Source organism: Pan paniscus, chromosome 8 (genome assembly GCF_029289425.2).
Source record: "Pan paniscus chromosome 8, NHGRI_mPanPan1-v2.0_pri, whole genome shotgun sequence".
NCBI lineage: Eukaryota > Metazoa > Chordata > Mammalia > Primates > Hominidae > Pan > Pan paniscus.
In genome coordinates this window covers 66161728-66177917 of record NC_073257.2, presented here as the reverse complement: position 1 = coordinate 66177917, position 16190 = coordinate 66161728, and the positions used below count along the sequence as shown (strand labels likewise).

The following is a 16190-nucleotide window of genomic DNA, read 5'->3' as shown; positions in this document are numbered from 1 at the left end:
TATGCAGTAGATTCAATTCCCACTCGCCAGCTCTAGGACATTGCCTCAGCAGCTCTCCCATTTCTTTTCTACATTATTAATATAAATTTCCTCCTTATATCAGATTATTCTCACAACAATGCTTTTTTTCTATCTTCCAAAAATTATAAAACATTCCTTGATCTATATCACCTTCTAGCTGCCATCCATTTTTCTATTCTTCTTTTTAGCAAAATTCTATGTTAGATTTGACTTATTTCTCACTATTGAACCCTCTCTTAAACCCTTTCTTAAACCCTCTAATCATAAGAGTGTTTTCTCTCCAAACACTCTTCCAAACTATTCTTATCGATGCTACCAATGACTTCCACGTTAGGAAATGTACTGATCATGCCAGTCCTTATCTTACTTGAACCATCAGCAATGCTTGACTATTACCCTCACTATGCTTTCAGACCACCCACCATACTCCCTTGTCCTACTATCTCACTATTTACTCCTTCTCAGTCTCCTTCACTGGTTCATTTTCTTCTCCTGACCTTGTAGTATTGAGGTTTCTCAGGGCTCAGACATTAAATCTCTTTTCTATCTGCACTCACTGACTTCTTAAGCTCACTTAGTCCCATAACTTTAAAATATCATCTACATAGTAAAAGCGCTCATACTTACATCTTTACACTAAAGCTCATTCCTGAACACCAGATTTGCATATTTATCTGTACATGTAGCAATTCCACCCGAATATTTTTAAAAGGTGTTTATTTAGTGTTTCCTGATGGATTTCTCTTCTTCATCGCATTTCTTCCACCTATAGTCTTCCTCACTTTATTTGATGACCAAATCACTTTGAGTTCCTTAGGCAAAAAATTTCTTGACTTCTTTCTCTCCTAAACCTCACATTCATTCCCTTAGTAAATACTGTATATCTATCTAGGCAGCTAGCTAACCTATCAACGAAAGTGTCCTAAACACCTTTTCAATATTTTGTTGATGAAATGAGAAGTATGCATAGAGTACATCTGCTGTATGTGGAAGATGGTTGCCTCAAGGAAAAGCACTATGCAAGCTGAACTAGCTGCTTTTTTTATGGACTAACATTTTTATATGAAAGAGCAACTTAGAGACAAAATATGGTTATTCAAACTTAAATATTTGGTAGGCATTTACACAAAATGGATGAAGGGAGCCTGTCATTTCATTGAAAACAACCAACTAATGATAATATTGAAGCTTTCAAGCACAAATTAGAATATTAAAAAAATGTACCTGTCACTGTAAACTTGACTAGCTTCCGAATGTTTAGACTTTCCTGATGAGTCAGTGGTTGTATTAAATAATGTGATTTATTTATTGATATTGTGTAATGAAGTGTGTTGATGTTTGCAATATCTGCAGTGTTCAGTAAACTTGTATTTTCCAAGTGGCCAATGCAGGATGTTAAAAAATTATGCATGTGTAAAAAAATCAATTCAAAGTACAATGGCCGGGTGTGTTGGCTCAGCCTGTAATCCCAGCACTTTGGGAGGCTCAGGCAGGCAAATCACCTGAAGTCACCAGTTCAAGACCAGCCTGGCCAACATGGTGAAACCTCGTCTCTATTAAAAATACAAAATTAGCCAGGTGTGGTGATGGGCACCTGTAATCCCAGATACTCGGGAGGCTGAGGCAGGAGAATTGCTTGAACCCAGGAGGCAGAGGTTTCTGTGAGCTGAGATCACGCCATTTGCATTCTAGCCTGGGCAACAAGAGCAAAACTCCATTGCAAAAAAGAAAAAGTACAAGACAGACAAATAGATTGTAGTATAACTGAACATGGTTTCAGATTTCATGTGGAAACTAAATTTTGGTATAGTATTTAAAAAAGAAAATACATAATTATCTAAATGGACTATTGAAACACCTCTTTTATTTAATAAAATGTGAGTTTGCAGCAGAGACCAGTTAGTTAGGAAAGACAGTTGAAGCAGGAGATGATGAATATCTCTAAAGCTGGGTTGCCCAATATGCTAGCTATCAGCCAAATGTAGCTATTGAATATTTGCAACATGGCTAGGTCACACGGAGATGTACTATAAGTATAAAATACACACCGGATTTCAAAGACTTCGATAAAAATATGTAAAATGTTCTTTACATGTTAAAATGATATTTTACTAAACATATATTAAACATATTGGGTTAAATGTGTTATTGAATTAATCTTATTATTTTTATCTTTCTAATGTGGGTGCCAGAAAATTTAAAATTACATATGTGATTTGTATTCGTGGCTCACATTGTATTTCTATTGGACAGCACTATTTAAAATTTATGAGAATATAGAGGAAGAAAGAAAAGAAACTTATGAGAATAAATGGAAAGGACATAGAAATAGTAACATGTAAATTTCCAACCATTGCTTTTTTAATTTTGTGCTTCACAAATGTTATTTCTCTTCTTTTTAACAATACCTAGTAATTTGAATCCATTACAAATATCAATCTCAATGATGATGGAAACATATTTATAAAGCTTTCATTAGTTATTAACCTACAGAATTAAATAATTTTACAGAGAATTATTAAATATTTGGTGTAATAAACTGACATGCAAATTTCTGGAAATATTTGCATATTTGCAGAAGCTATGCTGGAAAAGTAGCATAAATAAAATCTACTAATCTTAAACAGCTAAATATCCTTGTTATAGATGATAAAACAAACCAGAGTTAGGATGTAGAATTTCTGTCAAAGACCAAATGTAAACTGTACTATCTTTTTTCTTCATTTGCATAGTCAAAATGTGTGTGTTCTACATAAACCAGACATTAGCACTTTCAGGAGATTTAAAAATTTTAAAGTAATGATTTAGAGGTAAGTGTGGGACAACTACTCCTGGTAGTGCGACTTCTGTTAATTTATCAGAATTAAATGTTTTTTATTTTTATATCTTTAAAATAAAATATAAAAGTATATTTTCAAAATGTATTAACATCATAAAATCTTGTTAATAAAATGTAACCTTAAAATGGATATATTCTAGATACCTTAAATGTTAGCTCCTGCTATTTCAGTCAGAATTTTGCACAAAATCTCACTCTTTTTTTTTTTGAGACAGAGTCTCGCCCAGACTGGAGTGCAGTGGCGTGATATTGACTCTCTGCAACCTCTGCCTCCCGGGTTCAAACAATTCTCGTGCCTCAGCCTCCAGAGTAGCTAGAATTACAGGCATGCACCACCATGCCTGGCTATTTTTTGTATTTTTAGTAGAGACAGGGTTTCACCATGTTGGCCAGGCTGCTCTCAAACTCTTGGCCTCAATTGATCAGCCTGCCTCAGTCTCCCAAAATGCTGTGATTACAGGTGTGAGGCACTACGCCTGGCTTAAAATATTTTGAATAAGTAACTTATCTTTCTGATGAAGGGAAAGCACTGACTATCCTTCAGATTTAAGAACATTCATTCCTTCCCTTCCACTAAGTTTACGTTGGTCAGAACTCCATCATATGGCTCCAGTAAACTACAAAGAAGGCTGAGAAATCGATTGTGTGTTCCCAGTGGGAAGACAGAAAGAGCTGGATGAACAGCTAACCAGTCTATACTTCTGATTACCAAATATTTATTTCATTATTTTCCACACAAATAGAACAAAGTCTTATCAAAGTTAACACGTGGATCTCAGATGTCATGCTGTTCTTTTTATCAGGTCTAGAGGGAACTCCTGATGTTTTAGTGATCCAGCAAACACATTGACCCAGTATAGATGATGGAAAAATACAGAATATCCAATAGAAATTCCTATTTGAAGAGGACAATAATGGTAGACATACGGAATTGTCCAGGCCAATTCTGAAATCCTGTTGGGTATATACAATGTAGATCCCCTTCCTGGGAGCAGGAGATTTCCTTGATTAAATCCTGTTTCTACCCTAAGATAGGAAGGCTTATGTTTGGTCTTCCTCTGTGGCTGCTGAATCTATCCTCCACTAGTTACTACTTAGTTCCTTTCCCACCTTTGTTTTTGTTCACATCATATGTAATATTTGTGAAGTGTGACTGATTTCTGGTATATACAGCCTGACACCTGATTGTATGGTTTTTCGGATCTATACCTGTAAGGACCTGGCAGAAAATTCATGCACATGTGAAACATTTTTTTTTTTTAATTTTAAGTCTATGCTGCAAGAATCAGATAGTTTGAAGACAGTTTAATGAAGGGTCTATTTTTGAAGGCCTGGGCAGGATGAATGTAGGGAAATAAGAGACAGTGGAAAATTTGAGGGATACTAATAGTAGGGATCTGTAACAGTCTGTCAGCCAGAAAAGGTGGGTTGAAGCACGTGCTTACCAGGCCAGGAGACAGACATGTGAGAAGAGGACAGTTTGACAGGGCACACAGTCCTAACAATTCTCCACTGAAAGAACCAGTAATAAAGAGTTCTTTCTCCTACTCATTTTCTTCTCTTTTCCAGTATCCTGCTAATGCTCCCTACTACTCACCCTATCCATAACCCACATCATGGTCCAGGAGCTTTCTCCCAACAGATGGTGGAATTAGGAAGTGCTTCAGCACTAGTCCCACTGCAAAAGCTCCTCTGTCCTGAGGCCAGGACTCCAGTACTTCTGAGTCCAGCAGTTAGAGGAGATGATGGGAGCTTCAGGGAACAGAGAATGAGGCCTAGTGATTATACTTCTTGTTGGGATAACACCCTATAGTTACTACTTGTTCTGGGCGGTTTGATTTTTATCAAAAATTTTTTTAACCGTTTCTGGCCCAATGTTAAAAGAAAGAAAAAAAGGAGGAGAGGGAAGGAAGAAAGAAGGAAGGAGGGGAGGGAGGGAGGGAACAGTTATACAAGTTTCATATACATACTTCTAGAAATTTTTATCATGTAATTTTACTGCTAAAAACTCAAAAACAATAAAACAAAAAATATTTCTTTTCAACTTCTATATCCTCTTTTACTCAAGACCAATAAGAAAAGACAAAGTGATACAAAAACTGTAATGATCCCTTTTGCTAGTGAAGTTAGATGTGTTTTGTAAAAAGACAATCAAGACTCATTTACATGTTGAAGGGAAATTTAGTCATTTGGTCCCAGACACCTATTACGGGTTAGGGGTACAAGGTTAGAACTGCCAGCATAAACTGCTTGCTCAGAAGTAATAATCAGACCTACTCCTGTCTTAATACAGTCTTCAGACATGATTGATCAGGCTCACACAATGGTTTGATAGATTTCTAACTAGTTGCAAACATTTTACATAATATTTTGGATTTCTTTTTTTCCTGAAAAACTGAAAGATCTAGGAAATCTGGATTTTGTTTCCCACATTGCAATATTCCTTAGAGGTGAGTAGTAGCTGACCTCTTCAGCTGAGTTATGTGCTCTTGGATTTGTGTTACTTACACTTCTTTCTATCATTTCATACTTTTGGCTACTTTTCTCATTTAAGTTACCTGCCTGGTTCCTGAAGGCATTTGAGTTTGTGACCCCTAATGGGGTCTCTATATGTAAAGAATCTGGAGCCCATAAAAAAATGTATGGCAACATGAAATTACTCCCTACTGTAGATTGTATTGAGATACGGTGCTAAATATGCCTAACTCAGAGTGTTCAATTTATGATCTGGTACAAATGCATTTATATTTTAATAGTGTGTAAATGTATGTGCATGATAATATATGACTTTTTAGAATTTTTGTATCAGTATTGGATAATAGTAAAGAGCACAAGCTCTGGTGTAAGGCAGACTGCATTTAATTAGGATTAAGTTATTAAATATATCCTCAATTTATGTTTTTTTATTTTAAAATCAAAATGATATTAATAACAGCCTGATTCTGTCTATAGATTTCAATGAGTTAAACCTGTAGAATATTGAGGAAAAGAATAAATGCCATGTTGTAAGCACAGAATAAATATTTTCATTTTTCTTCTATTTTTCAAATGTAGGAACATAGAAGAAATTCAGTAGATTTTAAATGAATGATACATAAGTTATCAACAGCCATTAAATTAGCTCATTTAACCCATATGTAAAGTTCTAAATATATATCTCTACCTACACAAATTTAAAGTTGGTTAAATAGACAAGAAAACTATATGTGATGACCTCATAGAATGAATTATTCTAACCAGTTATATCTCAGATTCTTAGTTATAATGAATAAATGATTTCTCAAGACTTGTAAAATATAAAACGTATTTTTCATTATCTTGGGTGTTCCTTAACAATCAAATTAAAAAAAATGCCACCCTTCATGTCTCAGTAAATAACCAATAAAACAAACACAAAACCAAAAACAATTGAAATCACTCAGGATTCTTAATTTCTAGGTATACAACAAATAGTTTCTCATGCTCAGTCTGCCCCAGTTAGTCTCCAACCGCTTGTGTAGATCGTATAATTAAAAAAATATATATATTTGTTCCTGAATTTGAAAATCAGAAACCACTGTGTCTATGCATAGTAGGGAAGAGGTAATGTGGGGGTTTTCTGATTATGGAAATTTCAGTGAGTAAAAATTAAATGAATTCTGTTTTTTCTTCTTTCAGGTCTCCGTGGTCAATCAGCTGGATATGCAAGTCATTGTTTCCAATGTGCCTCCTACTCTAGTGGAAAAAAAGATAGAAGATCTTACAGAGTAATTGATTTTGTCTCCTTATATATTTATTTTTATATGACCATGATTTTTAACTGTATTTTTAAAATTTTATTTTAGATTCAGGGGATACATGTGCAGGTGTGTTACATGGATATATTGCATATTGGTGAGGTTTAGGCTTCGAGTGTGCCAACCACCCAAACAGTGAGCACTGTAGCCAATAGCTAATTTGTCAGCCCTCATGCCCCTCCCATCCTCCCTCCTTTTGGAGCCCTCAGTGTCTATTATTTTCTTTCTTTATGTCTGCATGTACCCGTTGTTGACTCTCATTTATAAATAATAACATGCAGTATTTGAACAACCACAATTTTAATCTGAGTGGGTCATTTTAATCATTACAATGTTCAGATTAAACATATAGTTTAAGAGTGTTTTAATAATAATTTAGCTTACTGTTTTCTCAAAGTCTAATTGGAAATATGTGAAGATTTTGAGAGTGTCTTCAAATAAGGATAAAAATTAGATGTGAGATTTTATTATTCAGAATGGTTTGATGTATCAGAACCTCAAAATGCTGCATATGAGAAATCATAACATTCATGGATTGAATATATACCTTGATTTTGTGGCTCCAATTTACTCAAAAAGCAGTCTGGCCAGACCAGGAAATATGTCATTTCTCAAAGCAATGTGTCTAAATGCCTAGAGCTTAGTCTTTTAAAACAAAGTTGACTAATATTAAGCAATATATATGTTTTAAATTATTGTAAAATATGTGGCATGTCCCTCTGCCTCCTTAACAGTGTAGACTCACCATGGCTGAGTATGTTATAGTTAACTCCAATCTAGTTGTGATTATTTATTAAACTGCAGTTCTTATATTTTGATACTGTAAAAGATGTTTAAAATATCTTTACTATTTTACCCTTAATTACCCTAATTTAGCTGCCATTATTTTAAACTTTTTTTTTCTTTTTTTGGTTGCATGAATAATTCTTTAATGGTGAATTCTGAGATTTTGGTGCACACAAGCAGTGTACACTGTACCCAACGTACAGTCTTTATCCCTCACCTCCATCCCACCCTTTCCCCTGAGTCCCCAAACTCCATCGTATCATCTTTATGCATTTGAGTCCTCATAGCTTAGTTTCCACTTATGAGTGAAAACATATGATGTTTGTTTTTTCATTCCTGAGTTACTTCACTTAGAGTAATGTTCTCCAATTCCATCCAGTCTGCTGCAAATGCCATTATTTTGTTCCTTTTTATGGCTGAATACTATTTCATTACACACACACACATACATATATATATATACATATCACCTTTTTTTTAACTTTTAAGTTCTGGGATACATGTGCAGAACATGCATGCTTGTTACATAGGTATACATGTGCCATGGTGGTTTGCTGCACCTATCAACCCGTCGTCTAGGTTTTAAGCTCTGCCTGCATTAGGTTGTTCTTCTGTGTCTTCTGTTGATTTCAGTTTGACAGAGGTCAATTATCGTCACTGTCAATTTGTCTCTTTAGCAAAATATCATCACTTCAGCTTGCCAGAAGAAGCTTTAAAGAGTCAGATAACTAAACTTTTAGTAATTATATGCCAAATAAAATACAGTAGGCACGGATTAAAGCATACGTGATTTTCCCATAAGAAAAGCATATATGATTCATAACAATTATTTCAGGATAGTTCACAAATTTAACCTTTTGGTGTCATGTAAATTGTTTTATGAGGGTGATGGTTATCAACATTTATGCATGGAATATCAATTGTACAATGTCTTGTTTATTTCTGCAGAAGTAGTTTATATACACTGAGCCTTTTCAAAATAATAGCTGATTATACTTTAAAAATAATTAGAATTGTGCCTTTTAGCTGCTTTAATAAAAGCCTATTGAGACAGGCTTTCTCTGATTCCATTATCTATTATGTAATAAATGATACCCAGCTTCAAATTTTAACCCTTTATTCTAGTTTATTTTTCTACAAAGCATTATCTAATGTTATTATTATAGTCAGTTTCCACTAGAATATTATCTCTACGAATGTATGAGACTTGTGTTTTATTTCTATAACTCCAGTTATATAGCAGACACTTGATACATTTTATTGAAAGGACGTTTTACAAGCAAATCATGATGCCATTTTCTTTATTTTGAGACAAAATTTATCAAACTGAAAAAGAAAATAGCAAAAGTATAGTTTTGCAGGAATTTATAAGATTTTAATGCTTCTTAAGTAGATAGGATGATATGAATAGGAAAAATCAGGTAACCTTCAGGTCTTGAGAGAATCGTATCATTGTGAAGGAAGCTCTGACTTCATAAAACTTTGGATTTAAAACATGAAATTGGGCAAATAATTTAATCTTTTCAACCTCAGTTTCACTGTTTGTTAAGAGCTAATAAAACATATAGAATTATTTTGAAAACTAAATTATATAATGTATCTAGGACAATAGAAAGTATGACTATTCGGTGAATGGTAAATATTCCATATAAATGGAGCTAGCAGCTCAAAGTCAGTAGACTTAGGTGGAGAGTGGCTAGGAGTTTTGTACATTTTATTTATTAAGCATAGTTTGGTAATGGAATGCAGATTATGGATTCAGACACAGAGATTTAGATCCTGTTACAGCTCTGTAACCTCTGGACAAGCTACTTAGCACCTAGAGCCACTTTTACTCTTCATGAAAATTGGAATAAAGACCTCTGTCTATCTCAAGTTGATTTTGAAAGAACTAAATATAAATCTGCCAGTTTATTAAGCAGCACATACATGCCCCATTCCTTTTGTTGTGATTAAAAAACATAGTATAAACGTTACCATCTTAAACATTTTTAAGTGTACAGTTTGGTAGTTTTAAGTATATTGACATTGTTTCAAAATAGATTTTCAGAACTTCTTCATTTTGCACAACTGAAATTTGGTACCCATTAAACAAGTTTCCATTCCAGCCTTACCCCTAGACTCTGGGTAACACCCTTTTGTCTTCCTACATGTATAAATTTTACTACTTTAAATACATCATAAAAGTGGAAGTTTGCAGTATTTCTCATTTTGTGATTGGATTATTTCACTTAGCATGATATTCCCATGATTCATCCATGTTACAGCTTAGCATGTGATAGAATTTCTTTCCTTTATAGAGCTGAATAGCTCTCAATACATACCACATTCTGTTCATCTGTTCACCTCTCAATAGACATTTGGGTTGTTTCCCCCTCTTGGATATTGTGAATAATACTGCTATGAACATAAATATTAAAATATATCTTTTATATCCTGCTTTCATTCTTTTGAGTGCATTCTCAGAAGTGGGATTGCTAAATCATATGGTAGTTCTAATTTAAAGAAAATTGTTTTCTATAGCAGTTGCAACATTTTACAATTTTACCACCAGTGCATAAGCTTTCCAACTTCTCAACCTCCTATCAACACTTTTTATTTTCTGGTTCTTTTTCCTTTTTTATACGTAGTAGCCATACTAATGTGTGAGATGATATATCATTGTCATTTGATTTGATTTCTCTGATGGTTATTGATGATGAGCATCTTTTCAGGTGCTCTTGGCCATTGTATATCATCTTTAAAAACATGTCTATTCAAGTCCTTTGCACATTTTTAATTGGGTTACTTGATTTATTTTAGTTGTTTAGTTGTAGGAGTTGTTTAGATATTAGATACTAATCCCTTATCAGATGTAAGATTTGCAAATATTTTCTCCTATTCCATAGGTTGCCTTTTCACCCTGATGATTGTGTCACTAATTGGGCAAAAAGTTTTAAAGTCAGAGGTAGTCCATCTGTCTGTTTTTGCTTTTGTTGCCTGTGCTATTGGTGTCATATTCAATATGTTACAAACATATTGAGTGTTACAAAACACCTCTCATATGTTTTATTCTAGGCATTTTATGGTTTGGAGGTCTTATATTCAGATTTTTAATCTATTTTGAGTTAATTTTTGTATATGGTGTAAGATAAGGGTTCAGCCTTATTTTTTTTACATATAGATATTCCATTTTTTCAACACTAGTTGTTTAAGAAATTGTCCCTTCCATGTCTGATTTCATTTTGTAGATTTTTTTTAAAACCTATGTAAATTTAGAGTTTTCTTAAGCAGAAATATTTCTGATCTCTTTTTGAAACCTACATTAGTAGATGGAAGTGGTAGTGATAAGAACTGTAAGTCCTGAGTCAGCACTGTGAAGCCCCAGCGCTCCCCCTATCCATGTCTGGGGTGAGTGATGAAAATACACACATAACTCAGGTAGCCATCGGGGTGCCAAATAGTTAATTAAATAGAAGAATGTATTGTTCTAGTGACGAGACCAGTAAACACATTAATTCCCTGTGACATTCTTAGGTGACAAGTTAGTTATCATCAAAGCCATTTCTATATTTCCCTTGAGACATCCCTATCCGATGAAGTGGAAAACTGGAATGTCATGTGATCATTTTTTTTTTGGTAGACCAATATTTTAGGCAAAAATATAAAGTTTCCTTGGTAAGTATGTAATCAGTACAAATGAGGACACTTGATGAAAGGAAAAATAATGACCTGACATATCCATTTTACAATGGAGCAGATTTTACAAAGATCAGTACACTTTGATAGCTAAGACCGCAGTACCTGGAAAATGGAATGCTTGTAATAAATCTTAGCTGCTATAATGATTACTCCTTACCTCACTGAATCAGCTGAAATGACTATACTGAAAATTTTTTACTACTTTTTAGATTTTAAGCTTATAAAATTGACCAATTCCCCTAAGTAAGGAAACATATACCTTTTTAATTAGATTAATATATTTAACAAATTCCAGTGAGGATCTGCATCCACTACAGATACCCTTGAATATCTGTGCTCTGACGTATTTTAAGTTGATCTTAGAATTCACCTCTTTGTCAGGCTTGTGGTTTTTTAAATTACTTTTTTTAAAATTAAGGTATAGGAGAAACAGCTGTGAGAATAACAGTAGGGACACGTAACTACAATGGACAAATAATTGGCAAATAATTGTCTAAAGAAGAAACTATGAAATGTTTGCATTTTATAACTTCTTTCTACTCCCAGTTCGCCATGAAACTCAAATAAGAGGAATCTGTGGTTCTAAAATTTAAATCCTTAAGCATCTATAAAAGAGATATTTTGAAAATTATAAACTCGAGTTTAGAAACACTGAGTTAGAGTATTTTTGTATGAATCGGAGCTGACAACTTATTTCTCAGAGTTGCTCAAACCCATCTCTTACCTTCTGAATAAAATATGAAAATTCAATTATAGTAGAGTTTTACTGAAGTAGTTACTGACTTGATGAGGAAGAGCCTCAACTTTATGAAATATTTATGTAGCACCTGAAATGTGCTGTGTAATCAATCTATAGTTCCTAGAATTAAGGTTACAAAACCTACATTAGAAATGTAGCCAGGATATATATTACGTATATAGAATTTATTTATTTGTATAGTATATATGTATATATGTGTGTGTGTAAATATATATATATATATATATATATATATATATATATATTTCTAGGAGGAGAATTAGAAGGTCTCTCGGGAAGCATACCTATGAAATGCTAACTGCTAGCACATTTTCTTAAATCAATGTAATAAAAACTTGGTTTTAAGGGGAAAAGTTGAGCTCCTTTTTGTTTCAGAGAACCTAGGCTCATTTCCCAGACCACCAAAGACTAGCTAGGAAGTCTTGGGCCAGTCTATCAAACTCTTTGAGTTTTTGCATTTGTATCTTAGAGCTGGGGATTTATTAGTTAAAAAATAAATAGTTACAGATTGTAAGCACTGGAGATTATCAGTGAACAATGTGAAGTCCCTGCTGCCATGGAGCTTCTATTCGACTGCATAAAAATGGCATATAAAATAACAATATTAATAAATTAATATGTAATATTAAGTTATGTAATGATAACTGTAATAAAGACAGATAAATACAAGTATCAAGTAGAAAATTTTGGAAGAGAGGTGCTGTTTTAAATAGGATGGTTAAAGAAAGCCTTTCTGATAAATTGAAATCTGAGAAGACATCTATATTAAGTGATGGAAAAAGTCGTTTGACTATGAGAGAGGAAGAGGCACAATTCCTGATAGAGAACTGCAGTTATGAAAACCCAGAGAAAGAGCCATGCTTGGCTAATTAAAATATAGATATCATGGTAGAAAATCAGTTCTAGGACCTGATAGATCACTTGGACGATTTCAAATTTTATTCTGTGTGAGATGGAAAGTCCTTAGACCCATCTGTTCAATATGGTAGCCACTAGATACCTTAAGAGTTTCTTTTGTTATGTAGTCTTGTCCCTAGCTGCCACATTCTACAGTTAAATTGCTGTATTGTCTATTACATGCCAATTTTCTCTCAGCATACTTAGCATAAAGATATAGTTGGAGTTGAAGATATTATCAACAGAGAATTGCCATGAATGATTTAATTTTTATCAGATAATGCAGCACACCCATTTTAATAGTACAATTTTTGAAAATAATGTTTCTGTAATAGGAATGTAACAGCTATAAAATAAACTGAAAGCGATCATAAAAATAAAATACAAACCAGAAATATAATAATAAATCCTACATTTATTATTCAAGGTATAATTTACTATTCTTTAAAAAAAGGTTAAGTGTGACTAAGCTTTATTCAAAGCCTTGGCAATTCATTGTTTTGACAGAAAGAAAATTTATTTGCTACTTTTTGAAATATTCATTTGGAGCATTATTTAGTAGAGAAGTAACCTCTGTTTACAAGAAGAATGACTTGTCTTTAACTCATTAGGTTAATTATGATTAAAGAAATCATAGTTCTTTACAGAATTGAAGATACCCCAGTATGCAATTATACAATTAAAAGCTACTATTTTATAATAATCCTTGTGCACATTGCAGTAGCATCTTTAATGCTTAACTCTTTGAAATGTAGAAAAAGCACAGATTTAAAATTCTGTTTTTAGTTAAATATGGCAGGATTTTTAATTGTTTCCAAAACCTTAGTATTGAAATAATCACATGGAACAAAGATGATTATAAACAAAGGTGCTCCATGATTTTCAGTTCTGTTCTATTTTTGAGAGTTAAAAGGTTTTATTTTACGTGGATTCTTAGTTATTATTTGGAGGAATGTTATCTTAGCCCAATATGAGTAAATTGTTTACTTTAAGGATTAATCATCTGTCAAATGGCTCAAATTCACAATAATTAGTGTTTTGTCTCTGATAATATATTTCACGTATATTAAGGTAAGCTTTTTTTAATTTTGTATGACTTGGATTTTCCAAATTTGTACAAATTTTTCTTTCTTTTTTTTTCTTTTTTTTTTTTGAGACGGAGCCTTCCTCTGTCACACAGGCTGGAGTGCAGTGGCGCGATCTCGGCTCACTGCAAGCTCCGTCTCCCGGGTTCATGTCATTCTGACTCAGCCTCCTGAATTGCTGGGACTACAGGTGCCCGCCACCACGCCCGGCTAATTTTTTATATTTTTAGTAGAGACGAGGTTTCACCGTGTTAGCCAGGATGGTCTCGATCTCCTGACCTTGTGATCCGCCTGCCTCAGCCTCCCAAAGTGCTGGGATTACAGGCATGAGCCACCGCGTCCGGCCAATTTGTACATATTTTTCTATAAGCAAAGTTAACCAAAAGCAAATCACTTATCAAGTAGGTTTGACTTTTTTTCTTAAGATTCCATTGCATATTGATTCCGTAAAGAGTCCTGTATGCTGACATGTTTGCTTCAGATAGATGTGTTTCTTATTTTAATGGTCGTCATTCATTCATTCATTAACACATTTCTGAATGCTTATAGTCTATTATAACAGCTTCTGTTTGGAAAAAATATATATACATATACAAAATAAATCAACTTTCTTAGTTAACACTTGCCATCTGAGAGATGTAATATAAAAAAAAGAAATCATATTTGCACACTTTCTCCATGCCTTCTCAGTAACATAGAAAAAAAAAAGATTAAAAACTAAAGAATGAGGCAGGGCTGCTACATTTAGGTGGTGTATTTTGTCAGAATCAATATTCTTTCTACTTTTTATCTTTTTTACTTTTTTAGTATTCAAACTTTTGGAGACAATGGAAAGCCAAAACAAACAAACAAATAAATGAACATTGAGGACATTTTCATTTTGCTTTTAGGTGAAAAAAGTTTAAAATCTTTGAGCTATTGTTGTTTTCAAAAAGAGATAAATGAGATCTTCCCAGATTAAAAATATATTTTATTGGAAGATCAATTAAAAACACTATGTGTTTAGTTTTAAATCAAATATAAACATGTTTATGTTGCCTTTATTTGCACTATGAAAATAATACAAACAAAATTTTGGGGAAACTATTTTGTTTAAGAAAATAGCATGATCGAAAGATACATTAAAGAAATAAAATTAATTAATGCACAATGAATCATCGTAATGAAGGTACCAGTATATTAACTGAATCTTTGAATTGTGCTTCAAAATTTTAAAGTGTTTAAAATGTTCTTATCAACTTATGATGGAGAAAAATAATTGATACAGGTATATTTTTTCCTGAGATTTGAAGGTAAGGGGTTATTCATGTTCAAAAGTGAAATTCACTTATAAAACACTAAGGAAAAAAACATTTCCAGCCAACTTTATTTATGTTTTTACTTTAAGATCTAGAAATTAGGAGGAAAAGCAGAGAAAGATTGAGCAGTTAATCTTAAATTGTGTTATAATCTGTTTTTCTCCCCTCAAATATCATTCAGTTCAGTTTATTTTTCAGATCTTTTGCTTGTACCAAGTAGAAAATAACTAGAAAATAGTTGTAATGTAAAAATAAAGACATCATTATATATTATTTTATCAAAACATTTGAATCACAGTTGCTTTATGGAGATCTCTAAAATACATAGTGGACATTTATTTCTTTTAAAATTATTTCCTCTCTTCCTCCTCTTTTTTTTTTTATAACCTAGAAGTTTTGTCAAATTGAACAGCTTGTTATTTTTATAATTCACCCCAACTCATGGTACAAGGTAGATATATCACTTCCTTTAGAGGCCACTTTAATCATCAAGAGTCAATTCCTCTGTTCTCTTAATCCTATTTATTATTCTTTTCTATACTTTCTTCAATTTATTCACAATTTACCGCAGTCTGTACTGCTGTTTTTTAATGTGAGACATAAACTCCACAAAATGTTTATGCAAGAGAATTTCGTTTGTATCAGAAAGTCATAAATTATATTTTAGATGCTTCCATATATGTCTAATAAATATTAAAGGCTAAATTTAATTTTGTTTTAATTTTCTACCTTATTCCAAAGAAAAATAGAAGTAGTTTACAATGATTCACACAGAAAAAAAGGTAAAATACATTAAAAATGAGTGTAGAAAAATAAAGCAAACAGATGAGAAAGAAGTTAAAGAAAGGATCAGAGTAAGAGTAAGTAATTACAGAGATGCTGCAAAGGCCTGTATAGTCCATATAGAGTAGTCACAAACTTGACTGTCATCTTGTTAGGGCCAAAGTGAAAGAAGCAAACAAGCTAAACAAAAAGAACAGACTCAGTTACAAAATTAACAAAACCATATCTCTTCTGGGACAAAAGAACTCTTTCAAAGTCTAATTC

The 16190-nt window shown here is 32.9% G+C and overlaps 1 protein-coding gene across 2 annotated transcripts in view; it reads left to right on the top strand.

Moving 5' to 3' along the window:
- Positions 1-16190, top strand: part of PCDH15 (protocadherin related 15) — a 1779889-nt gene that overhangs the window by 1723206 nt on the left and 40493 nt on the right. For both annotated transcript variants that reach the window (XM_055092816.2, XM_057298896.1), the window contains one exon: positions 6518-6606. In XM_055092816.2, the coding sequence (XP_054948791.1) occupies positions 6518-6606 (89 nt within the window). The remainder of the gene's footprint in view (positions 1-6517; positions 6607-16190) is intronic.